Below are 25,396 nucleotides of genomic sequence, written 5' to 3'. Positions count from 1 at the left end.
CATGCATTTCATTCAGAATAGATCATTTTTTGAGGAAGAGAAATAAAAATATCTAGTGTAAAATGAGGGGGAGGCTGTATATGTGTAATGTGCTAAATAAATCTGGTTCATAAAAAAGATCAATATTGAAGAGGAAGCGATAATGTTGAAATTTTAAGTAATGCCAATAGTCAGCATCAACCAAAGGTTTAAAAAATCAAATTGCTTTTGTACATGAAGACCAAAGATGAGAATTTATTTATACTTTATCTACACATCACTTTACTTTATAGCATTAATTTAGATACAATGGATCTCCTATTTGTCTACAAGCACCAAACTGCTGAGTTTTAATTAAAAGAAAGCTAATCACTGGGATGATAGTTTTGCAAAGAGTATGCATGTTTCACAAGAACAGTTTTAATTAATTCCCCTACCATGCAACAAGAGTTTCTGAGTACAAAAGTACATCATAAGCTTTTAAAGGAAAGTAAAATCTTTAATGCATGCTTCTTTTGCATGCATGCTAATCTGATGGGATATTTTTTCCTAGATTTTATTTTTACAACCTTTTTCACGTTGGGCCATTCCATTCCATCCACCTATTTCAAATTTGGACATTTTTTGTATTATTAAAACCTTTTCATTTAAGTTTTTTTTCATTTTCAAATTAAAACAGGCAAGTACATGTACAGAAATTATGTGTTGAAATTGGCAGCAGAATCCTTTAAAATTATCACAGAATTCTAATTTTGGCAGAAAGAATTACGAGTGAATGAACGTACCAGCAGTATCTCCCGGTATGACGTGCAGTGGCTTTGTGAAGTCGCCCCATCCTTTGTCTACCAAGTAACACCTCACCTACAATACACAAATACTCAAAAACATAATCAGTGTGTCAGGCTTCCAATTAAAAGGCTTGTTCAATATCATACAGGCACATGTACCAATTTAAACAAAACTCATTTTCTCCAAAAGATGATGTTCTTTGCCATAATTACATCCAACACTGATCTTGGCACAAGACTCATTGTTAGAATTCATGCAATACATGTACCACTTATTATATGATATCATAACTTGTTAAGCATTTATCATTATGGAAATGCAGTTTTTATTATTACGCATACTTTTTTGGGGGGGGGGGAGAGGATGGTGGTTAAAGGGTGTAATGGGAGTTGGGAATTAATTTTCGGTATGAACATATGCTAAGACAATTACAATATGCTGGTTATGAATTTTGAAATTGAAAATGGAATCATTCAACTCAACACTTCCCAACACACAGACAAGACAAAAACTTAATTTTTCAGTTCAGTCAAATAATATATATTCACACAATTTTGATTTCTTCAACCACAAGAAACATTATCAGGAGTGCAACTCCTCTGAAAGTCAGACTGCAAGTCCCAGAATGATTAGGTTTATTGGAAATAAAATGACAAAACACTACACACTCTCGACTCGAGTCTCGAGACATGACAGCAACCATTCTTCCCATCTCAACGTCTGACCACTTCATCAATGATCGCACAAACAAAATGCCAGCTAACACCGACTTTACAAGGCTGCTCCGTTTTATTCTCATTATCTGTGATGTAGTCCTGTTTGGCTGTTATGGATTCCCAATTAGACCAAAAAAATGTGGAAATAGATTGACTGCATGCAAGCAGAAATATATATTTCATTTTTGATTGATCATCTATAAGATTTTCACATAGATTTCAAACTTCTACAAATTTATTGTCATTTCATTAAAGTAATATCCTTATGTAGCATTTGTCCTTTTTTTCTTTTAGTTTTAGTTACTGCTTATAGATTTAAAAAGTGAGTTATCTTTTTTCAGTGGATGCATAGTGTTGTCAGAAAAATTGAACTTAAAAAACTTTGTATTAATCTACATGCACTTATGCAGTTTTTGTAAATTTTTCTGTTTGTGTCCTTATCCACAAAAAAAAAAAAAGCTTCACTTATGAGATAAAAAAAAGAAAAAGATGATTTTGGTACCAGTATATGGCAATAAAAAATCTATTCAGTGAAGCATAAAAATACTTGCAACATAAACAAGAGGTCCGTTTTCAAGATAAAAAGTAAAATTATTGGGTTAGAAAATCATCATTACCATATGCTCTTTTTAAAGAGCAGCTTCAGGCCCTTCAAAAAACTCAACCCAGGAAATAGAGACTGATCTCTGATGAATTCGGTTCTGATCTAAGATAGACTTTAACTGTCAATTAATATCCTAATTTGCTGGGATGAAAAATAAACAGGTACTAAAACTTAAATATTTAACCTGTATTAAACACTTAAATTCCACAATTAAAGCCCCAAATTATAGGGTTTTCCTTGCTTCAAAGCTGGAGAAAAGTGTCTATTTGAAAAAAGTGCACTGGACTGTGACTGTAATTCACAAATTTTTCTTGCCTGCTGGCGACAGGTTTCTCCAATGGAACCTTACATAAAGCATGATAAAGTCTTCTGCTTCTGCATGTCTCGGGATTTTTATTAGAGCACCGACACAAGCCTTACATCAGACTTACAGCCCTCTGTAACATTTATCTTGAGAAAAAAAAACATAAGTTCACGATCTGATTAATTACAGGTTTGGTGCTTTTTCACCTTCCAAGCATAAAATAGCACAATTTTTATCCCGCTGATTGTGTGCAATAATTATTACTTTCAAGATTAGGGACCGCCCAGAACGAACTGTTGGCATCAATTTTTTTCTTTAAAAAAAACACTGCTACTATCTAGTAATATAATTTGCTTTTCACATATCGGTGGAAAGATTCATAAACAATATATTCTGTCATTCTAATCTTTAAACAAACACTCGTGGTATTATGAAACTCGTATTTGATCAGAGCCATTTTGCTGTTCCAAATAACACAATTTCAGACAAAATACAACATGCACCACAAACCACGTTTCCCAACTAAAAAAAAAAATTGAAGAAGTTTGAAAAACATAGAGTAGGTAAAAAGCGCCTTTCCATCATTTTATTGCTTGTAATCCCATCTGTTGTGTTCAAATTGGTATTTTTGCTTGAAATTTTGACTGGATTTTTGAACCATTTGAAGATAAGAAATGTTTTGGTATCATCCCCCTTGATAAGTTTTGATGAATTAGATTACTGAATCACACTTGGAGGTGTAAAATTTCTTCCTTTATCAACACAGAGTAAAAATTCAGATCCCGCATGACAAATGTTATCTTGTTTTTATTCCAAGCGTTAATCACTAAGCAAGTCAGGCAACTCTGGTTGATAAAGGACAATAAATATTCTAAAATCTACCCACTCCAAACCATCTCTGTTTTTATACCTCCAGAACAATTGCCTTCTTGATAACTTGTTCATAAATATGACTGTCTTGTCTCTATCTGCATACTCAAATAACAAGATCCCCCAAGTTTTCCCTTGTTCTGTTATTCTAAATCAAATAAATATTTCTGACTTTCGCAAAAAGGAAAAAAATAGTCAAATCAAGAAGTCTAATTGCAGCAACTTAATTAAATGATGATCCACATAAAGAAGGGGAAAACAGAAAAATGATACTCCTACGGCAATTGTTTTTGCATGTCTCGATTGGTTAAATCATTGAACCATATGTTTTGTCCCCTGTTGTGACAAAAATGAAAGGTCCCTTGTTGATTTTAACTCTTTCTCCACATGACATGTTCAATATGCCCCTTAATTTCTTAATTCCCACACAACTCTGATTTTCCCCTAATACCTCACATCCCCTTAATCAACCCCAATATGAATATTGAACAGCAAGCATTTACTGAGCCGTAAAAGCTCTTCAATTCATTCCATCTTTTTCTTTTTGTATGTTTTTCTTTTTACACATTGAGAAGGATGAATTAGTTCAATGATATATTGACATTATAAGGTGACTGCATGTAGCGAAACATGTGAAGCCAAATATTACCAACTTGAACATTACCCCGAAGTTTATTTCCCGTAACATCACAGCATGGACATTCATTTTTTCATACTTTTTTCTTTTTGACATCTAAGACTGAGGACAATTTTTATAGCCTTAGCGTGTTGCAGTGTCATTAATGTTTTACTACAAGTTTGACACAAACAATAACAAACCAACCACCATTCATAAATATGCAGGATGTTAACTTACAATAATTACTTCTAGTGCATTTTATATGTTTCAATAATCTCCAATTCTTTTTGGTACATTTCATATGTTGGTTAATCTGGAGGAAATGCATTGATAAAGAAACGGTAAAATGTCCGGTGTTTGCTTTGATTTCTATCAGATTATGCAAGCGTACAGAGTTTATGATGATTTGAGCCACCAGAAAAAGAAAAGACTCCTTATTAATTGATATGCTCCAAATTACTTTGCTTAAAACAAGAGGGAAAAAATGCAACCCACCAAAAGAAATGCAATGCAATTACAGGAGCTTAAGCTTAACAATTGAGTTGTTTTTCAGGTAAAGGGCACCCATAGCAACATTTGATTAAAAGAAATGGGACATAAAAATGGTTCACCCTGAATGAACAGGGGCCATAAAATGCTTCAATTTTGTGCTACCAATCAATCCACATCACAGCGTTCAGGAAAACCTGGCTATTCCCAAAACATACATTTGCAGCACGCAGGGTGAATCCTCTGACTTCACCCTGTCCACTGGATCACGATAATCAATGATACAGGTCTCTGTGTGGATGGGGATACTAGAACACTTAATGCAACTATGGAGACAGTGAAGTGTCCATTATAATAGGTGATGAGAGAGAGAGAGAGAGAGAGAGAGAGAGAGAAAGAGAGAGAGAGAGAGAAATCGTCATGGTCCCAAATGAGTAAAAATAGTACTTTTAGAAAACTTAGGTTTTAGACGAAGTCAAAACTGAACAACAATGTTTATCATGAGAAAGACTTAAAAGAAAGGGGGGATGTCAAAAGGTTGAAAACCTGACATTTGTGTCGATTTGACAGAATTTAGGATAAGATAACTGAAGAGAGTAGACATAAACAATTGCAATAATCCTCTCCTCCCAACACTTAATCACATCATTCAGTTTGCTCACAGATTCGAAAAGAACGCATGTGTTTTATCATTTACTGATACATGCACAGATAGGGACTCCGTTTTTATGCATTTAAGGCAGCGCTTAAAAAATCACAACAAGTCTTGACGCCTTTTTTTTCTTTCTTGGTTTTCTCTTTAAATACAATACCAAAAACACTTTTATGAAGATCAGATTTTCAAGAAAATGGCTTTCCTTAAAGGAAATTGAAAAATGTCATTCAAAGGGTTTGCTTAGCTCTCTGATGCAATCAACCTGTGGAAAATTAAGTGGAGTGCTGCTACTTTATCCCAGAAAACTGGCTTAAAGACAATTTCCTCCATCAAAAATGTGTATGGCTAACACAAACACAGAAGCTTCAATAAATTGTCAAGCATTTGTAAATGTCCTAGTAACTCAATTATGGCATTCTCCAAGAGTTAGATCTTGTATTGAAAACAAATATCAATACACTTGTGTTTCTTTAGTTGTTGGAAGTGATACTTTTATGGACCATTCTCCATCTGACTAACCGCTTGTTTATATTTCTTAATGTTGATACTGCTATTCACAAAGCTTTCAATATAAAAATTCTTTTTATTTGTGTGACAATGAAATCCTTCAATAAATAAACTAACACTCTTTTTATAATGAGTCAAACAGATTTCAGAAGTTCTAGCAAAGTTAAAAAGGCAGATTACTTTGAAAGAACAATTTGCCTACTTAAAAACATTGCAGCACATTGCGGAAATAATGGCATGTTTCAATAAACGGAGTTTGTTTTGCTTCTCTGAACAAAGTCATAAGGTGAAGCATGTTATCTAAAACAACTCTCGTGGTCGGATTTAGCTCTGCAAAACAACATGCAAACCCAGCACAAATTTTTGAAATATATTTGCAATGTATGCAATAACAGAGATCATTAAGGTTTTTGATCATATACATATATCTATATTTCAAGAGTTTCAGTCCAATACAGCTCAACAAAAACTTTAAAACTTTTTACCTTGCTATACAAAGATCATGAATATAAACTGGCAAAAGTATCTAAGGCACACTTTCTGCATAGTACATATGTTTCTTTTTAAAAATTAAATTTTGGTGGTGTTGGAAAGGTATGGAGGAGGGAGGGTGAAGGGGTTAAGGGGTGTCCCTTGAATGGTCCCTGAAAAAGTTCAGACACTTGAAAACCTACCTGAAGACTGTACTCTGTGCCAAGATTCAAATTCTTGAAAGTGTAATTCTGATGCGTGGAGGAGGTATTCTTTAGGAAGATGTCCCCGTAACCGCCAAGCCTGGGTGCGCTCTTGACCTGGTAGAACAGGACCTGGTTCCTGATCCCCGGTACAATGTCCCAGGTGACCGTCACCTCGGCCTGGTTGCGGCTGCTGATCTGGAAGTGCTGGATGGTCTGGGTGCTGGCTTTGGTCACGAACTGACCCTCATCAAACTCAATTGGGATGTTGCTCTGGTTGCTGACGCCATTGACGGCGGACACTCTCACACTGTAAGTGGTGCTTGAGGTCAGGCCAGTAATGGTCACCCTGACAACGACACCAAAACAAATTGTCTATATGATAACAATACCATAAGGAAATCTTGAAAATTTATCATTTTAATAAAAAGGACAATGTTTTCAAATACTTTAAAAAGGCAATGATTATGACTCAAAAATTAGGATATAACTTTGCACAGAAAAAATACATGTTTATAGGAACACGATTATATAAATGGATCATAATGAGATTGAATCCACTGCTGCATGTCTGTATCATACCGGGTTTGGTTGAGGTTCTGCCAGCCAGGGTTAAAGGACACAGTCTCACAGGGACTGCAGGTGATCCGGTACTGGACATCCTTTCTCCCACCGTCCGATACCGGAGGAATCCATGCCAGTGTAATGGAGTTATGGGTGATCTCCTGAGCCACCAAGTTCCTGGGCTTTGAAGGTGGCTCTGAAAAATTAAATAAAATACAATCAACTCATTTCAAAATTAATTTGAGGAAACCAATATGCCCTATGTACTTCAAACTGAGTCCATTGAAAAAAATGCTTAAAATTTGTGGACTCCTATGAGGGTTATGAAGTTCAGTGATCTTGTAATAAATGTTGAGGACAAAAGATGTACTTCATTGACATGAAAACTCAATGGTCAAACCAAGAAGCCTGAATATCTTTTTTACTGGGTTACCTCCCTTAACATGCTTAAAGACTACAGGTGTTTAAATGTGGAGTTGATAAAAATCTTGAAACTTTCTATGTGTGGCAATGTGCGAAATATCACCCTGTTTTAGTGTGTGCTTTAAAAACTTGTGCCCACAGAGCCATGACTATCTTCTTCCACCACACATTTGAGCTGGAAATTGCTCTCCCCATTATAAGGGCATTTCACTCTAATTTTCATAATTCTAAACAAGATATCAAAAATTTACACGATCAATTATCATGTCAATGATGAAAAGTCATAACCATAGCCGAGATATATCAACTATCTGTCTGTAAACTATGACTAAGGGAGACCAAAAGTCTCTGGGTTTTTTGTTTTGTCAACCACATGCCTCAGAAATCTTCATTTTAAAAACATGAAATAAGAAATGATGGCTTTCCTTTACTTTCACATTGACTCCCAGAAAGGTATTCATAAAAGAGAGAAATCAGCACACTGAATACCCCATTATCAACAAATATTAAAGAACTCCATTTTGTTAAACATGAATTTCTGGTAATGTTCTGGTGACATGCGATTTTAAACCAAGATAGCTGCATGCTGGTGCTAAATTTGTTGCCTTCAATTCCCATTTACAAGAGAAAGGTGTAGGCCCAAGGCTAGAAATTTCTTTTATGACCAATGCTGAAATACATTGAAATTGCACTCTCTGTTCCCTTGCGTGTTCAATATTCCCATAATCTATCTATGAATTACCCTCATATGCTTTTGACTGAGGCCCTATATGAAACTTGATCCTTAAATTGGAATTTTTTTTCTAATTTCTAATTCTTGTGTACACAGTTGAATGTTCAAACACACTGGTTCTATTTTTGTAATCTATTAACTCATGAAAAAAATAGAACCCATACTACATTTTCTAAAACATTGCCTAATGGACTACTTTTAGCAACTGATTATACTCTAGCTTCAAGTACTAGGTGTATACCTATAGAATGTTGGTGATAAAATAATGGTACATGTGTGTATGTATGTTGGGGGGGGGGGGGAGGGGGGGCTAACAGGATTTAAGTAGATGTATTTCAGTAATAGGAAGTTACTGGCATTGCACTTACGGGTGCAGGATGAGTTTTTGCTGTCCCTGGGGTTGCGGAAGTACCCGTCCGCACAGTTACACTCCACTGACTTGGGGGCGTTGGTGTAGCTATTGGCAGGGCAGGGATAACAGGGTGTGTTCCCTAGCAGCCATTTATAGAAGCCAGGTCTACATTCTGAAAAAAAGAAAGGAATACTTTCATTGCATGGTCAAATGAACACTTGGCGAACACAGACATGACAAAAAATTCAACAGTCTGTTTGTAAATGAGCAGAAAAATTATCAAAAGTTTCAAACATATTTTTACAATTTTGGCATTTGTGATTAGTACCAGGACATGTATCTTGTTTGATTTTAAATCATGTTCCATTAAACCTTTAGATTCCATGAGCCTCTGATTTGCCCACAATAGTATACATTGATAGATAAATTTCTTCTTCAACAAAAGATACCGGACGGAACATGTACTTTTCAATGTGGTAACATGTGTACAAGATATTTGAAGGTGTGTGCATGGACCTAGTCCCTATGATATCAGTATCACATGCCAACATGTATTTGTCACGCTATTCAATGTGCAAACTGCATTTTTATCATTTCAAAGCAATAAAAATAATAATTTTAAAAAATCCACTTTAATGTCTTCCGAACAGCATGTCATTAAAATGCTTATATAATTATTCAGCTTCCTTTGGGTACAACTTTTCATTGAAAGCACCAAAAAATGGCACATTTTATATCTCAATTTATGTTCTTTTGAATGCAATAATCACTCTAACATAAAATATGATACTTTGCAACAAAAGGAAACTAAAAGCAATCTCCTACAGGAATTATTTGAAAACTGATCTTCTATGACAAGAGTCAGACAGCCTGGGATACTATTTCATCGCGGTTTTTATTAAATCCACTAGATCCTAGATATTAAATGTAAAAAAGTTAAACTGACAAAACAATCTATGTGTAGTAGCTAGTGGCTGAAACCTAACTCTAATGGGCTGCAATATGTTACAATATTGGTCTTTCACCCTGAAGCTACACAAAATTTTGACAGGGAACACTCTTTTTCACCCAAAAATCTGTGCTAAACAAAACTTCAATGTAACTTATATTCCATTACATAAGATAATCATCTTTCGTTGTACTGCCCGCCAAAGTCAAACGCTCTGCATTTCTTCAAACCAGTTGGTCTGTGTCAAATTCTCTCATGAGCCTCAAAGAGGTAATTGTAAATAATTCCTACGCTGAAGGAAATAACTGTACATAGATACTTGTACACAAAAGGATAGCAAGAGAAACAATGGCACAATTAATGCCGTTCCCATGGTATCAAATTAAATCATTTGATTTTATGAACACCTTAAGTACCATAAAGTACTCATTGCTGCCTGTATCTGTCAAACATTGCTGAATCTCTAAGGTACAGTTTATGCATTGAATCCAAAAGCCATCTTCTTCCTTTGCTCAGACCAGGAATTAACTCCCCTGATTTGCCATTCTTTCAATGTCCATCAAACTTATCAAACCATTTTTTCCCTTAGCAGATTTTTTTTCCTGAATGTACCAAGTCCATGGCTGCTGGGTTCATCAAATTTACAAACCATAAATGCTAGACTGTATCAGCCACCAGAATCTAAATTACATGAATAAAATTTTTCTTTGGGTCCAGTGGGGGAATTAAAACCCGCTGTTCAAATGAAGTTATCTGCCCATCAAACCAGTGCAATTTGATAGATACATTATTGGAGCTTCCTGATGGCATCATGGGGTAATTAACTGCCTTTAACTAATTGTTGCTGAATATAAAATAGAAGTAGAGTGTAAAACGTTGGAAATTTCATTGCCGAGTCATAAAACTGGGCTGCATACAGTTTTAAAAGAGAGATAGGAATTTTCAATTTTCTCCCTAAAATCAGTTACTTTCAGTGATGCAATTTCTCCTCATAAAACTTTTCCACTGCCTTGCACCCCAAGTTGTACGGCAATGATAATGATGGTGGCTCACAATTAAATAAATACTGAACAGGGAAAACATGACAATAAAATATTTTGTTAAATCACATTCTGTCAATCAAACCACATATAAACCAAACAGCATGAAAGATTTTTTTTTAAATATATATTCAAAAAAATTAATCAAATTGTCCATGAAGTTTATTGCAAACAAATACTGCATGCTTCAATCTTTTTTAATGCATCAATTTTTGTCCCCTCCCTAAAAAACTAAATACAAAGTTGTTGATAATGGAATATCCAAGTTATTTGGGAAGTCTGAGCAAATCTATTAATGACAGGTAATATTCTCCTAATTCCATTTCAGCACTTATTTCTTTCTTTTTCTGTAAGCCCCGTATTCTGTTGTTTGGGGGCCATTTACACACACATTTCTACCCCGTTGACAGCTCTATTGTCAGTACACCTATACAAAAGACAGGCCACAGCAATCACCAATTTAATTCTCGCCCAAATCAAACAATATCCTCTCAAATCTGGAAAAGCACTACTCTAGAAATTGGTACCCAAGTGGTCTGGGCCAAACAATACGTTGTGGTCAGAATCATTTAAATGCCCAGAATCTGGCCCATTTGACCCCAATTACTTTACAATAATTCCTTCATGAATCAAAAATTTGTGGAAAACACATTCTAGCAGACAAAGCTGTGTGGTTATTTACGATACAGACGCACTCCAGCAGCGAGGAAGGTCATGCAAGAAAAAACATCTTTCATGGCTGACATACAAGATTTTAATGGATTTTTAAGGTCCTTTATCTAGAAAATGTATTTAGCTGGTGGTGAAAAAATATAGTATCAAAAAATCCGCCATTTTTTATATATCAAATACTGACACATTTATTGCTGATATTGGTTATTTGTCAGTGTTCAAATACTTAATTTCATTTGAAAATTCAACCTGTATAATTATGTAATTCAGAGTGTGAAATGTATCTATGAATCAAGACTGTATTTAGATGTCAAAATACACAACATATTATTTCATTTTTTTTTTTTCACACTGTATCAAAACAATGCATGGCCGCTGATGTGATACTAACAACATATGGCAACACATCAATACCATTTCTGGGGTAAGCTAGGTTTCTAACAAGCTGCTTGACCGCTTGAACTGCTCTCAAATTGGCATCCTGCACCCCTTAGATTGTCCTAGGCAATTCATGCATCTCTTATGAATCCTCTGGTCTTTCCATGGCAACAATGCGGCCAGGAAAGAAAAATGTACCTTTATTACCTGTGCCGGATCACAGTAGTGGCGGCTTTGTCAAGCAGAACAAAGGGTAATGGATGGGGACATCAATTTAGCAACTGAAATCTGTCATTATGACAAAAGTCAAATTAAGACTGGACCAGCAAATGTAAAGTGTTGGGCCTCCTAAGCACCATTGTATGGGCAAACTGCAACAGTTGTCTCTGCTATTATAACTACATGATACCCCTAATCCACAGATCAACCAAAATGGCAGCAGTGACTGTCCCAACATGTTCGACACATCTATGTCCGGTTACATGCAATAAAGGTTCAATGTATCTTGATTCAACACTATGACCCCTGCAATCTCTTTCATGGTTCTCGGTTAATTTCTATGCTTCAAAATCATTTTTCTCCTTTGTGTATCGAAGAAATGAAAACATCAAGTTGTCTGGAAAAAACTAACATTAAAATAGCATTTCCTTTTGATTTATGACCTTTCCAAATTAGCTGTTAGTTCATTTCTTCTTTTATATTGATATCCTTCTATTAGAAAAGAGCTCATAAAATCAGCAAGACCTAATTTACATATGCATCAAAGGTTTATCATAAGATAATCCCTTTTTTTAATATCTCTCACAAATCGCAAATCTGAAGATTAATATCTGTATAATCTATGGGTAATATTAAAAATATTTATAATCATCTATCCCTGTGTCCCCTTAACTTAACTTTATATTGCCTATCAAGAAAGAGAATTTAATAACGATTGAAATTGATGACATACAAAAATCTCATTCGACCCCATGCATCTAATATTTATCTTCTTTTCTTTCTTTATCCCTCTCCCTTTACATCAAGTGGATCATCACAACTGTATAGTTCTACCCTATACAGTTCATAAAAATTTACAAATGGAAATTCTAATAATATTTACCTGCTAATTAATGATTGACAAACTTTTGATCTCAGCACTTTATACTGAATTTCCTTATTTTCTTTACAATTGAATAAACTGATAGATGTCATAAGAAAAAAAATTCTGAAAATAAAAATTTCATATTCTTTTAACCAAAAATGTTTTTATGAAACTACTATCTTCTACTCTCCTCCTGCTTAAGATATCTGATTGAGATGAGAATCAACAAGTTGATGTGAATGACACAACACTTTGTAGGAATCAGTATTGGACACCTTCTGGAGGCCCTGCCTGACGGTACACAGCCTTGGTGTCTAGCCTGGTGTACATTGCAGTAAATTGCTGTTTAGGAGAGTGTAAGGTTACCAATAGGTCAAACTATGATCGGCCCCTGAGGACCTCACCAACATCAAATAGCCATTACACCGTAAGAAGCTATATGGTCAATTGAATTTAAGGGAAAACTGATCATGGACGTGTCTGCACTATAATCTCTTTTTTCTTTCCCCATTCACTAGCTGTTTATTATAGCATAAACACTACCTACCATTAAAAAAAAATCTTATTTCTTACAACTTTATCATTAAACGATTTATTTTGTTTCCTAGTTTTGCCAAAAGGGTGTCTTCAAAAAATATTTAATTTATCTTAAACTAATTTAAGAACTTAAATAAATGCAAAGCGGTCTTGTCTTTTCTAGTTTAACAGTATGTAGTACCAAGGCTATCACAGGAACATACCATACCAGTCAGCTTTTACCATTAAATAAAATGTGGTCCAACAGAGTCGGATCTCTAACACGTTTGTGGAGAGAAGAAAATGAGACTCTGACACTTTCGCTGGAGTTAAGACCTATCCTTTCCTTATCAATGACACTTCTCATCAAAATCATGCTCTCCAGTTTGTATTACAGATCTTCACTCATTTCAAACCTTTTCCTCAAAAAACCATTTGTGCATGTTGTTCTTCCTGATCTTTTCTTACACTCCCCTCCCCCTTAAAAAAAATTCGGATGATTTTCTTCCAGCTGTCATTCCTATAAACATACTAAATTATATCTCTCTTTTTTATATATACATTATGTAATGCAAAATATAAACGATCTACAGAGTTTTTTGTTTGTTTTGGTCCTGCTGAATCCTCCTCTGAGTTAAAATAATCAACTGGGATAAAAAAGAAAAAATGGTTCTTTATCTGAACCTCATGTGTGGTACTTTACAATTTTTTTTTAGTCCTGTAAGAAAACTATTCCAGTGGTCATAAAGCAGTCAACCTACAGTGATATGTCTTTTTAAAAAACCCAGCTTTTTGGAGATGAAAAAAGCATTCCACTCCCGACTCCAAAAGATTTGGCTTTGAAAAAATAAAACCAACTGTTTTACAGATAGTGCCAAGCTGCACCATTCTTTATGAGACTACTGTCTTCATAACTTCTTACAGATGTAAACATATGTTCTAACATGCATGCCCCCATTTATTTTTAATTGGTCTGACCCTAAATGTCCCCCCTCTGCAGTTTCCCCTGGCTGTAACACCAATCTCACTGCTAGATAACAATGAAAACAATTAACCTAAGGCATGCCCAATTATTTGTAAACAGCTGACTTTAACACCACCCAGGGTCTTACATTACGTACTTCTTGCATTTACCACCATCCAGATTATAGTTTTACTAACCAATTCAATTAAAACGTAGAAAGATTGATGCATTCACCTTTCAATTATTGGCTTATTTTTAGTTTGAAATGCACTTTGAAATGTTATGATTGATAAAATAAAATGAATAAAAAAAATTGCGGAATGAATTTTTAAGATGATGATGATGGAAGCACTTAAGTGACTTGAGTTGTAAGATTACGAAAAAGCATTCATATCAAAGCAGACTGTTGATATTGTTTATACTGATAAAATATTTTCAACGATTTCAAAAGAATATATGCATTACGTAATAAACTGACAAGGTCCAGGAAAAAATAATTTCTTTTAAAAATTACTCACCAACACATGCATTTTCTCCTTGTCCCTCATATCCAGACAAACATTCACACCCCCCAGATCCATAAATCCATACCCCGTCGCTCTGGCACAGATATTTGGGGCGTGTCTTCTCGGCCGCATTGGGTACACACACCCCATAGTGTTCCTCAAATCCTGGATTCTCCCTACCAACGGGAGTCTCTTGGAAGAATGCGTAATTTTTCGTAACATTCGGACACATTATGTAGGAAATTTTTATGGAGATCAAAGTAACACAGGCTCCTAGGTCCTGAAATGCTATGTACAGACCCCCCATCCCGGGACTGAGGGACACATCTCTAACTTCTGTGTTGAGTTTGATGTCGGTATTTGAATCATACAAATTGTCTGCTGCTATCTTGTCAATGTGTTTGTATGACACTGAGTCCCATGTTGGCATGTGAGCATTTGCAATGTCTGCATCTGCTTCATAGTAGTATAAATTGAAAGTTTCTTTGCACTGTTTGATGGTGCTCGGATCTGAATGTTGAACACATCGCCGCATGGAAAATCGGATTTCTATGCGTATGCTGTTGGCTCCTCTTCGTGGAATGTAAGGAGTCCTCAACCAATTGTCCACGTCAGGACTGCTGACAGAACAGGAAGAGAAAATCCGGATTATGTTTCCATTGTCTCGATAACTTCCCTCTATCCACTGCAAAAAAAATTGAAATCAAATTCATTAAAGCAACTTTGCATAAAAATTTGCTACACAGTAGTATCAAATTACTAATAAAGTTCCATTCTGATAAATGTTATAAAATGCAATTTTATTTGACAGCAGAAATTTGGTTTTCTTTCAATTCACTTGAGCCACTTTTCCTAATCTTATCAATTAGACTTAGGAGTGGGTGGGAATTAATTAATAGCTAGACTTATTCTAGCCTGTGAGTCTCGTCAGCTGAATATCACCAAAAATTCATCTTGCATTCGAATGGTACCACACATTAACTGATTAAATCTCAAATTCCCCCTGATCCAACCAAATCCAGTCACAAGTCAATTCTCACACCTTAATTAATTCTTATACCATAAAGAGGCCTCAGTTAGAATGCAAACTTCAAACACCCTGTTATGACCAAAATGCTATCAACATCCTTACATGTAGGATAAGATTACTGCCATAATGTAAACACCCTCTATCTTTTGGACATGGATAGGTTTTGGCAGAGGCCAGGGAATTCAAATACTAGTTTGTCACTGTCAGTGGCCCTATCACATATTGATACAACAGATGCAGCTGAGATACCCTGGTATTTCTTTGATGCAAGTGTTGTGTATTTTAATCCCTACTGTCAGAAGCCTGTCCAATTGGCTAGGGGGAAACTTTAGTTATTTCAACAAGGTATGTGGGCTGCAGACAAAAATCAAGTTTTTGGAAGAAAAAAAAGATCCCGCCAACATTGGCCTCTGCTGATCTGTATACAAAGACTTCATAATGTATACACAAACTGTTTCTGTACAAGACAAGCTGTTGCCGAATGGACCGAAAAACTTCCCATATTGACCTCTCAGAAATAGGGTTCTAAGTGTATTTATGCTCTTGGACAAATACCTTGGAAAAACACACAGGGAGCAGGAAAACTTGTTACAGAGAAGTCAATATTGTTGTAACTGTGCAATGCTATATATTGACAGTTCTGTTGCCAGTGTTCAATACCCCAATCCATTTACCAAACAAGCCAGCTCTATGATGGGAAAATCAAACTACTGGCTGTCCAAGATGAAAGCCCAATTGCCTTAGTCTCAGAATTAATAATGACCCTTCAACTTCTCCTCTATTGAGCAAGTATTACCTCCTGCCTCGTCTGTGCATTTACTTTTGAGAGAAATTGAAAAGCTCTTGTACTCTGATTTTGTTGTTTGTTATAGAAGGTGACACAAGCCGTACTTAGAGACATAGGATCAGGAGGTGTCCCAAATAATGGAAAATAAAACCGCTAGTCATCAATTTCTCATGATCAGAATTATTTTAGTCACCAAAACATGTAAATCAACTGAAATTATTAAAGAGTAAAACAATCTGGCTTCATTTATTTCAGTTGTAACAAAACACTCCTACATTACTGTGCTTAACCTATAACCCATATCGCTGTTTGCAGATAGGGAGAGATTTCATTGGAATTCTAGCATAGGAATGGTACATTACAAATCCTGCATGGGATACTATCATCCCTGGCAAATTCAATTATCAATATACAGATATCAAATGAATCTCAACAAGAGACCTATTATAGGGGCAGCTTCATCAATTCTATAGAAATTTATCACTATTGATTCTCCATAACCCCTGAATAACATGTCAATCTTCACTCACTACTTACACTCAATTATATAATGTGTTATTCCTACATAAAAACAAGCACATTTTGCTATTCGGTTTCTGTCTTCGCTGATGAGCGATGAAGTGGTATGTATACATGTATATTAAAGAATGCCATCTAGGTTAATGTGCATTGAGATCTGCATTGTTCTGCATGCTCGCAATCTGTGTCCAACCGACATAAATAGAACAGAGTATATAAACCACAGTCACCTTCCTATGATGAATTGAAGGTGACCATGGGATTTTTGATTAATGAGAAAACTCCCCGGCTCAGCTCGGGCATGTAATGTCTTTTCAAACCGAGCTCCTGGACCTTGCACTAAGAGGAGTGTTATGGAAATGGAAATCCATCTGTTAATCATGGATGGTTAAGGAAGAGATGTCTCATTTTAATCGTTTACAGAGAGATGACTTAGACAATCAACATTTCTTGAATTTTTCTCTCACAAGACCTACACAATATAATTAACCACATCTATCATAATGAACTGTCATTCATCATTTCCAGGCATATAGATGTTTATTCCACATGTACAAAACGATTGAGTACCAAACAGATGACAGGATTCGAGTACACTACATGCATGTAATACATTGTATTTCAATGCCTTCCACCCAATTCCCCACAAAAATGTAAACCCAGCATGTATACCAGAAGTGTGAAGTTAATCACTTCAGGAAACAACATAGGTGTGAAATTATACATCAACACCTTCACACCGCAAAAACAAACACTAACTTTAGTTTCTGATTAATCCCAAACAATGGAGCGCCATCTCGCCTTGTAATTACTGAGGCGGTAATTAGCGGAAAGTATTATGTCAGAAAAGTTATACATCAATGTCAAAAGGCCAGACCTATGACATTCCCTTCTGAAATCCCCCTCAAAGCAGAAATGATCTATCATATCTTATCAATATTCTACCGTAAAAAAAAAGAAATCCCCTGTAAACACGACTCATTATTTTCTTGTTTCTCCATTGCTTTTTTTCTGTAAGTTTCAAAGACTTTTAACTTGGGAGGTTTTTGGCCTGATTGGTGTAGTTCCATTAGCTACTAGGCTTTCCTTTTCCCAAGAGGTGGGCTTCTCCAATTTTACTGCCAAAGGTTTGGGAGAAGGGAGAAAAATTTCCAACTTATCAAATTAGTTGCCTTAGGAATAACTAATTTTCCATCCATTTGTGTTTTAAAATGTTATCACTCTGAAACTCTTGAGCAATTTTCATGTTTTTATTCAAGAATGACTCTAATTTCTCCAATTAATCAAAACTGCACACCCGCTTCTATATTATTCACTACAGAGAACTGAACTGATCAGTAAGCAATCAAAAATATTTAAACCAGAAGGGTTAAAATTATAACTGTATAAATACATATGACGAAAAAGAAATTTCCCTGGTCTCAACAAACAGTTTAACCATATATCAAAAATGTAATTTTGGTAATAAAAAAGCAATGATCTCCTTCAAAATGGAGATAATTGTTCCTGAAAAGATTTAATATATGAATGTGAGCTTAGAGATCAAAGAGATGAGAATTCTGAAATTAAATAATATACTCCTCAGTTAAAGGCCACAGAAGGCCCGGATAATTTCTAATGCACTTTCATGTTATCTTCACAAAAGCTTAAACTTTCCTGAGTTCTTAAGATATGGCAATAATATGTGGGGGTACAATGATTTTTTTCTAATAAATTCAAGCCCCCAATAATCCTCTCTTACTTCCAATGCAGACAGCACCTGAATTCACCCTGCACAAATACTCAAACATTTGACAGTTCAAACATCTTCAGTGGCCACTCGTTCGGTAGGGTGAAGGGGTGAATTAGGTGTCTTATTTCTCCAGGTATGACTGGCGATGGGTTAGCGAACAATCCAGCCTTGTCATAACCATAACAAAATATTCATCCTTAGTAACACCCTTGGAACCGCAGGCTCTTGCTTGAGGGTCTTCCCACATTCGACCAATTATACACCTAAGCAAATTTTCTTCCAGGGGTACAAAAGGCTTTGACAAGAAATATCAAATATTTCTTGATATCACCTATAACAATCTACGACATTCAGACACCTCTTTGTCATAGTCCTTTCATTAAACCTTCTGAGCCCTTCAAAACTGTCCAAGAAACTGAAAAGGGACCATAAGGGAAAAAACTCCCTTTAGCATCTGACCCTGCTTCAAAACAAGAACAGCACCAAGAAAAAACTTGCATTCTTACGGGTATTCCAATCCTTCTTTCTTTACCCTGAAAAAGTACAATGCACTTTGCAAAACAGTAGGTGTCCAGGCCCCTGAGTCACTGCAAGGTAATCCTGAACCACCTAGGCGCCATTCTCCAGGTAAAACAAAGACCCGGACAACAATAGATAAGTGTGAACCATCAAAAACACTCGAAGTGACAACAAACGATAAAACTGGCAGCCCCTATCTCAGAGTCAGTAGCCCTTCTCAGCAAGCGCAGAGCAGATAACTGCATTATTGAACACCATCTATCTCCATATTTGTGAACATACGCAGCGACAAGGAACAGTTTATGTTGGATATTGTGTGTACATCTACCCCAGGTAGCAGTCAGTGTGCCAGGAATGTGGGACAGTTTAATCCATAGGGAGATAGGGTTGTGCTATCTAGACAATGATGTGTATCGGGGACTTCTGACCCCAGATAACCCGACATAGAGGTGGTATTTGCTGCTGGAAAGCCAGTTCTGATATATCCCTGCCCATTGACAGGTCATTATGACAAAGTAGCTCTTGTATAGGCACTGATTACAATTTCTGACTGCTGACATCATCCACACAAGTAAGGACATTTTATGCAAGTCCTTCACTATCATGGCTTTGTTCTCTTTCTACAGAACTCGGTAGAGGTTCTTTTTCTCTACAGAATGTAAGTAGTTAAACATGTTCCTACAGCATCTAAGGTAATAAAAAGTGCTGCAGGTACTTCATCTTACTTCAGAATTTTCCAGTCCCACATGATGATCTGGCACTGCCATTTATCAACAAGAGTAATAAAATAAGCCTTGGATTTGTAATCTGATATTGTTTTCTTGGCATATGCAAAAAATTCTAAATCCATTTAATTGTATCCCACCTAGAAATTTTATTGAGCTGGCCCAGACAGTCGCATTCTAAAGCTTAATATACTTACACAAATTTTTTTGGATGCTGAAGCAATGCAATGATAAACGTCAACAAAAATAACGAAGACTAGGACGGAATTCTCCATAATACAAGTCTTTGCTTTATGACTAAAGGCTAATTGTAGATCAGTGTTTCCAATGCTTATCTTGTGTTATTCTGTGTTATTCTGTCAGAGGTAATCCCGATTCTAATAATGCCTAATGGTTGGAGACATTAAATGATTCTGATATATATAAGAAAGGAATCGTCTGGGGTGTACAAAAGGAAATTGGGTTGTGCATGCTCTAAATGTATCTGTACCTAGTGCTTTCTCGGTGAAAAACCATTTATATACTATTTATCTTGGATTGGAAATCCTCAATTGCCCATTCACATGCTCGGCAAGACACCAACATTTCTAGATATCAGAAAATTTGTCCGAACCTGTCTGAAAAGTCATCAATAAGTCATAAAAATCTGTGGAGATTAAACATTGGCTGGATGCTGGAGAATTTTTTAGCAGTTGTTACGACCCAGTATCATGACACCCTTGGCAGGGAAACTAGTTTCAAGCACGGAATATCTAGAATTCCAGTTTTCTCCTAGCTCTTTTCTTCATAAAACACCTATGGACAATATTTCTAACAACTATTAACGCTCAGTTTTTTTTCACTATAAATTATGTAATCTTGAATACATATGCTAACCTTATTATCCAAGGTTAACAAATGCAATAAATCATTTTCCATTTTAATAAAAGGTTTTCTGAAACAAGCTTCAATGAACAGAATTTCTTCCCTATGCATGTTTATTACATTGCGTCAGCATGTCAATAAGCATGACCGATACTAATGAATTCGCCCAATGCTCCATTTATCATTTTTAATTCCCATCTTAAAAAGCAATTAACAGGAGTCCCATAAAACTCAAAGTGAACGAAAAAAATATATCATAAAATGAACATTACTCTGGGAAGAGCTCCATCATCAAAGACAACTTTTTATTTTCACTTCAGTACACTTATCGACTAAACATGTCAATCAATTGACGTTCGTAGTCCCCAAAATCCATTTTGCTTCTTTGGTAAGGCAAGATCAATGAGAAATGACAAAACCTTGATTTGGGAGGGGATTACTATACTCGGCTTGCCGAGTGAATGGTATTTGAATGTGCACTTCAAGCAAAGAGTGTCTATGACATATCCTTATCTGTTCAGATCCACAAGATACCCTCAACAAGTTGACGTTTCTCCGTCACATGGTAACCGAGCTATTGTTCCCAACGTTTCCATATTAATAGATTATACAATGATACATTAGCAAATAGGGTTCCAAATATGCATCAAGTAATTTTTAATAATAAAATCTGCTTGAGACAAAAATCCAAAAATGAAGACCTCTGTTCTTCGATCCTGGAATTTCTTGGTGTCTCGAGAACTTTGAAGAGGCGACTACTTGAAATCAATATGTTTTCACCTGAAGCATCGTCAACTTGGGGTGTAAGGGCTTCCTCTATTAATCTACCTTAACCACAGCGGTGATGAGCAGCCATACTTTCATTCATTATATAATAGATCCCCTTCACAGCAATGAAAATCCTGACAAGCTTTAAATGCCGAAAGATATTAAGCTAATGAGCAATGGGACTTTTTTGTGAAGGATTTATCTATTTTCAATTATTGCACAAATGCAGACCATGGAATAATACCTCTTGTCTGCTTATAACCTCCCGGAGTAATTATTTCTAAGATCAATATTATTTTTTAAAGAAAGATTTGGCTTTCTTTAAGCTGGTTTTATTCTATTCAACCAAAAAAAAAAATTTATTGAGTGGGAAATTTTTCCTTATACCATATTCAGGGGGTGTTTTTTTTCTCAATAAAATAACAAATCTTTTTTAATTTTCACTAAAGTGTGGGAATCAAAGTTTTTGTTCTTACATGCCCGTCGGGCAAATAACATACACCTGGATTTTGAAGACTGGTAGTGGCCCAGATCTCCTATCAAACACACCTTTTACAGGTAAAAACAATATTTGCAATGACAATGGATCTGTTGAGTAAACATTTATTTATCCTCTCGCCATTCCAACCTGACTGTTCAGCCCCGGATTAGAAATCTGAATTTAGCCGACACAATCCCTGCATAACGCTTGGATTGTTGGGGTTTTGGTTAAAGTCTGACCCTCATTTTCACCTGAGGTGTTGAAGAGCTGAGGTTCGGTATTATTAGCCCTATCTTGCCACCTGTCTGTCTGTTTCCAACATGGCTGATTCCCCACCTTTCCATGCCACTAGTTTCCCAATAAGAGGATACCCGAGGGAAAATTTGCGAATTATATCCAACGTTTGTTAGCACTTACAAAGAATTATGTGTGAAATCTATTCAATAATTAATACACTAATTTATTTTCCAAGGCCTAAAATACCTGATCTTTAATTCAATACAAAAACAAAATGATATAAAATATTTCTTACTGCTTACAACTTTATTGTTACTGGTTACCTCTTTAATTTTGGAAGGGGGGAGGGTTATTTTATTTAGAATTTTATTTCATTTATTGGGTGTAATATGGAATGCTTATGAATCATCACAGCACTGGAGTCTGATATAAACAACTGGGGTCTGGGCCTGAGCAGAATGGACAAGGTGTTGACAGCCCATGTCTGCTTTCACAAGCCTGCTCAATCACAGTCTCGCAGGTGCTTGACATTTCTAAATATCACAAACTTAGTGGTTTTACCTTATTTTATACAAAGTCTACATTGAAAAATAGTGACAAGTATTCCCTACCTTTCAGCATCCCCATAGCTATTTATATGGTTTTTTTTGTTTTTGCTTCATTTTTTAATTTTTTAGGGGGGATGGGTGGGTGGGGTTGTTGGATTTTTTTTTTTGGTTTTTCTTAATTTTATTTTTATTTTTTTTTGGGGGGGGGGTGCTAGAAACAATGTAAATCAACAAAATAATGCTAGGAGATATGATGAAAAAAGATGTAATATTCCATATTATGACTTCTGCATTGTTTCACATCAAAAAGCAGGGGAGACTTTATCATCAAATGAGATATTTCCTCCTATATCATAACAAATGAATGTAGAACTGACACCGATTTGATGGAATACATATTTCTTGGTACATTTTTTTTCTTTTGAAATATTGCTTCAAAATGAAGAATGAAATCAAGCCCTATTCATCAAAATCTCTCCCCATAACTTTAACCAAGGAATGAGTCATTTAGGCCTAGTAATTTTTCATACCAGCCTATAAATGCCAAGAGTATTATGTATTCATTTCTTTTAAAAGGAATTAGGGTAAAAGAAACTTTCTTCTATTGTCTACCATTTCCCAAATTTTCAGTTTCATGCTTGGCTTCAAAAGCAAATAAACAATTTCTTAAGAAAGACTGGTCATGCCCCAGGAGGCCAAGATGGATATACGTAATTGTAATCAGAATGGAACATCTCAACTTTAACATTAATACTAAGAAAGGGTGCTGTTGATTTTATTAGCATACACATTATGAATGACTTTACAGTTGTTTTGGGTTGGGGATGCTACTTGTGGAAAGACTAAGTCCCAAGCTATTATCTAAAAGCAATCTAATTAAGAATTATCAATAGAGTTTTAAGTATTGATTCAACTTAAACAATCCTCAAATATTTGGAAGCTCAAGCCCACAACTTTGTTTCAAGAATCAAGACCAGATTGCAAGGGTAGTCACCGCATGTCACATGAATCAGAAGAAATATCTGTTTGCGAGTGTCCCCTGTGCGATATGTTTTGTTTGCTTTTTTCCAGAGTGACTTAGTTAAAAATCTGTTTATAAATTTGGAGTTGATTGTTTTCCAACGACACAGGAATTGATTGGTATGAAAATTTCTACCTGCGGTCTCCTTTATTTTTCATTTTTTTTCCTCTTGGCCTGATCAAGCTATCAACGATAAAGTAATAAAATATGTCTTCATTGTTTGATAAATGATTTTTCACATGGTCCTCACAAGAACATATCAATGCGTAACCAAATTGCATGAAAGGGAGCGTCAATACCCAAGCAAACAGGCTGCAATTAAAAAACGGTCCCTCAATCCCTTACAAATAAAAGTTTGACAAGTCCCCAACAATCTATTCTTTTGAGACCTACATAACCTTTGAACCCTTTAAAATTGGTCTTTTAAATGGAACCATCAATTTTACTGAGGCACAATACACCATAACCAACCAACAATTGCTTTTTATACAATAAAATTCCTACTGTGCTACAACAAAGACAGTCAACAACATGGAAAATGTGGAACCCATATTGTCAACATTCAACTTCAGATGCATATATCTACAAATATATATTATTTTTCTTTTCAATTCATGGCATGAATACATTTTTAAAATCATTAAAGTTCAAAATTTGTTCAACTAATAAGTATGTACTTTCTGAGTAATTTAAGTGACTAAAGAGGAGTTGGATTTCCAAAAGGATCTAAAAAATTTATTCCTGTATATTGTCACTACTTTGGAATTTAACTACATTGAAGCATAATTTCTTTTTTGAGTAACTTAATCTTGCCCATTAAGTAAACCCTGCAAATGTAAACTACTTGTGTGGACCATTATATAAATGCCCCCTATTATTTACTTCTAGCCCAAATGTAAGAAATATTATCTTTATGTTTAAATTGCCCAATTTGCATCTTAAAAAACCTTGATGAATCTAATCCCCAATGTCAGTTGTTCATGGCCTTTTAATTCAAAAGTTCTGTCTTAAAAAATAAGGAGAACATTTTTCATTTTAATTTCCCAACACAACCCTTTACAACATATGATCTCCTCAAATAACCCTTTCTATGGACAATAGTCCCTAATCCCCACTAATCTGATCTTGACAATGATTAATGGGATTATCCCCCAATTAGCTCAGTTGTATATACTTTGTATATCCGTATACTTATCCTTCGTAGTACCATACAAAGATTACAGTCAAATGTCCACAAGAAAGCCCATAGGATTGATTTTTTCTGCTTTCCTGAGCTGCTTTGAGAATTGACACATTTAATTAACTTGGTTGGCATAAATAAATATTGGCATTAATGTAACATGTAAAATTCATACCACTAAAAGAAACTTAATTTTCTTCTTTAGTTTTCACCCCCCCCCCCCACCCCCCAAAAAAGAAGACTGCACTAATATTAAACCAGACAAGTTTTCTTGGCAAGTGGAACAAGTGGAACACCATTTTGCTGGGAGTCTCCTAGCTCCTTCCCTTTCCTATAACAATGAGCTTTGTAAGTTTGTGTAAGTACTCAGTGGGACCTCGGAAGACACAGCAGGTTCTCCGCTGAAAGAGCTGACTTCCCTAGCAGATAAAAAACACTTGAATGTCGTTGTATCAAAGGTTCAGACCTACAGTTCAATGCAGTGTCCTGGCATTCATCTTGCAACACACCCCTTTTCTTACAAATATATTTGAAGCCCTTTCAACTCTTTAATTATTTAAAACCATTTTTGACAATATGCATATTCTATCAGATGTAC

General features: G+C 35.5%; 1 protein-coding gene across 6 annotated transcripts in view; it reads right to left on the bottom strand.

The window, feature by feature from the left end:
• LOC128186737 (ephrin type-B receptor 1-B-like) overlaps positions 1-25,396 on the bottom strand; it is a 48,812-nt gene that overhangs the window by 10,499 nt on the left and 12,917 nt on the right. For 5 of the 6 annotated variants that reach the window (XM_052856606.1, XM_052856608.1, XM_052856610.1 and 2 more), the window contains exons 3-8: positions 14,400-15,072; positions 8,295-8,450; positions 6,789-6,966; positions 6,207-6,555; positions 765-840; positions 549-581 (exon numbers count right to left, since the gene is read on the bottom strand). In XM_052856606.1, the coding sequence (XP_052712566.1) occupies positions 549-581; positions 765-840; positions 6,207-6,555; positions 6,789-6,966; positions 8,295-8,450; positions 14,400-15,072 (1,465 nt within the window). The remainder of the gene's footprint in view (positions 1-548; positions 582-764; positions 841-6,206; positions 6,556-6,788; positions 6,967-8,294; positions 8,451-14,399; positions 15,073-25,396) is intronic. The other variant, XM_052856609.1, reaches the window with a different exon arrangement.

This window comes from Crassostrea angulata, chromosome 6, assembly GCF_025612915.1.
Source record: "Crassostrea angulata isolate pt1a10 chromosome 6, ASM2561291v2, whole genome shotgun sequence".
In the NCBI taxonomy this organism is placed as follows: domain Eukaryota; kingdom Metazoa; phylum Mollusca; class Bivalvia; order Ostreida; family Ostreidae; genus Magallana; species Magallana angulata.
This window is presented reverse-complemented; position numbering and strand designations above follow the sequence as displayed.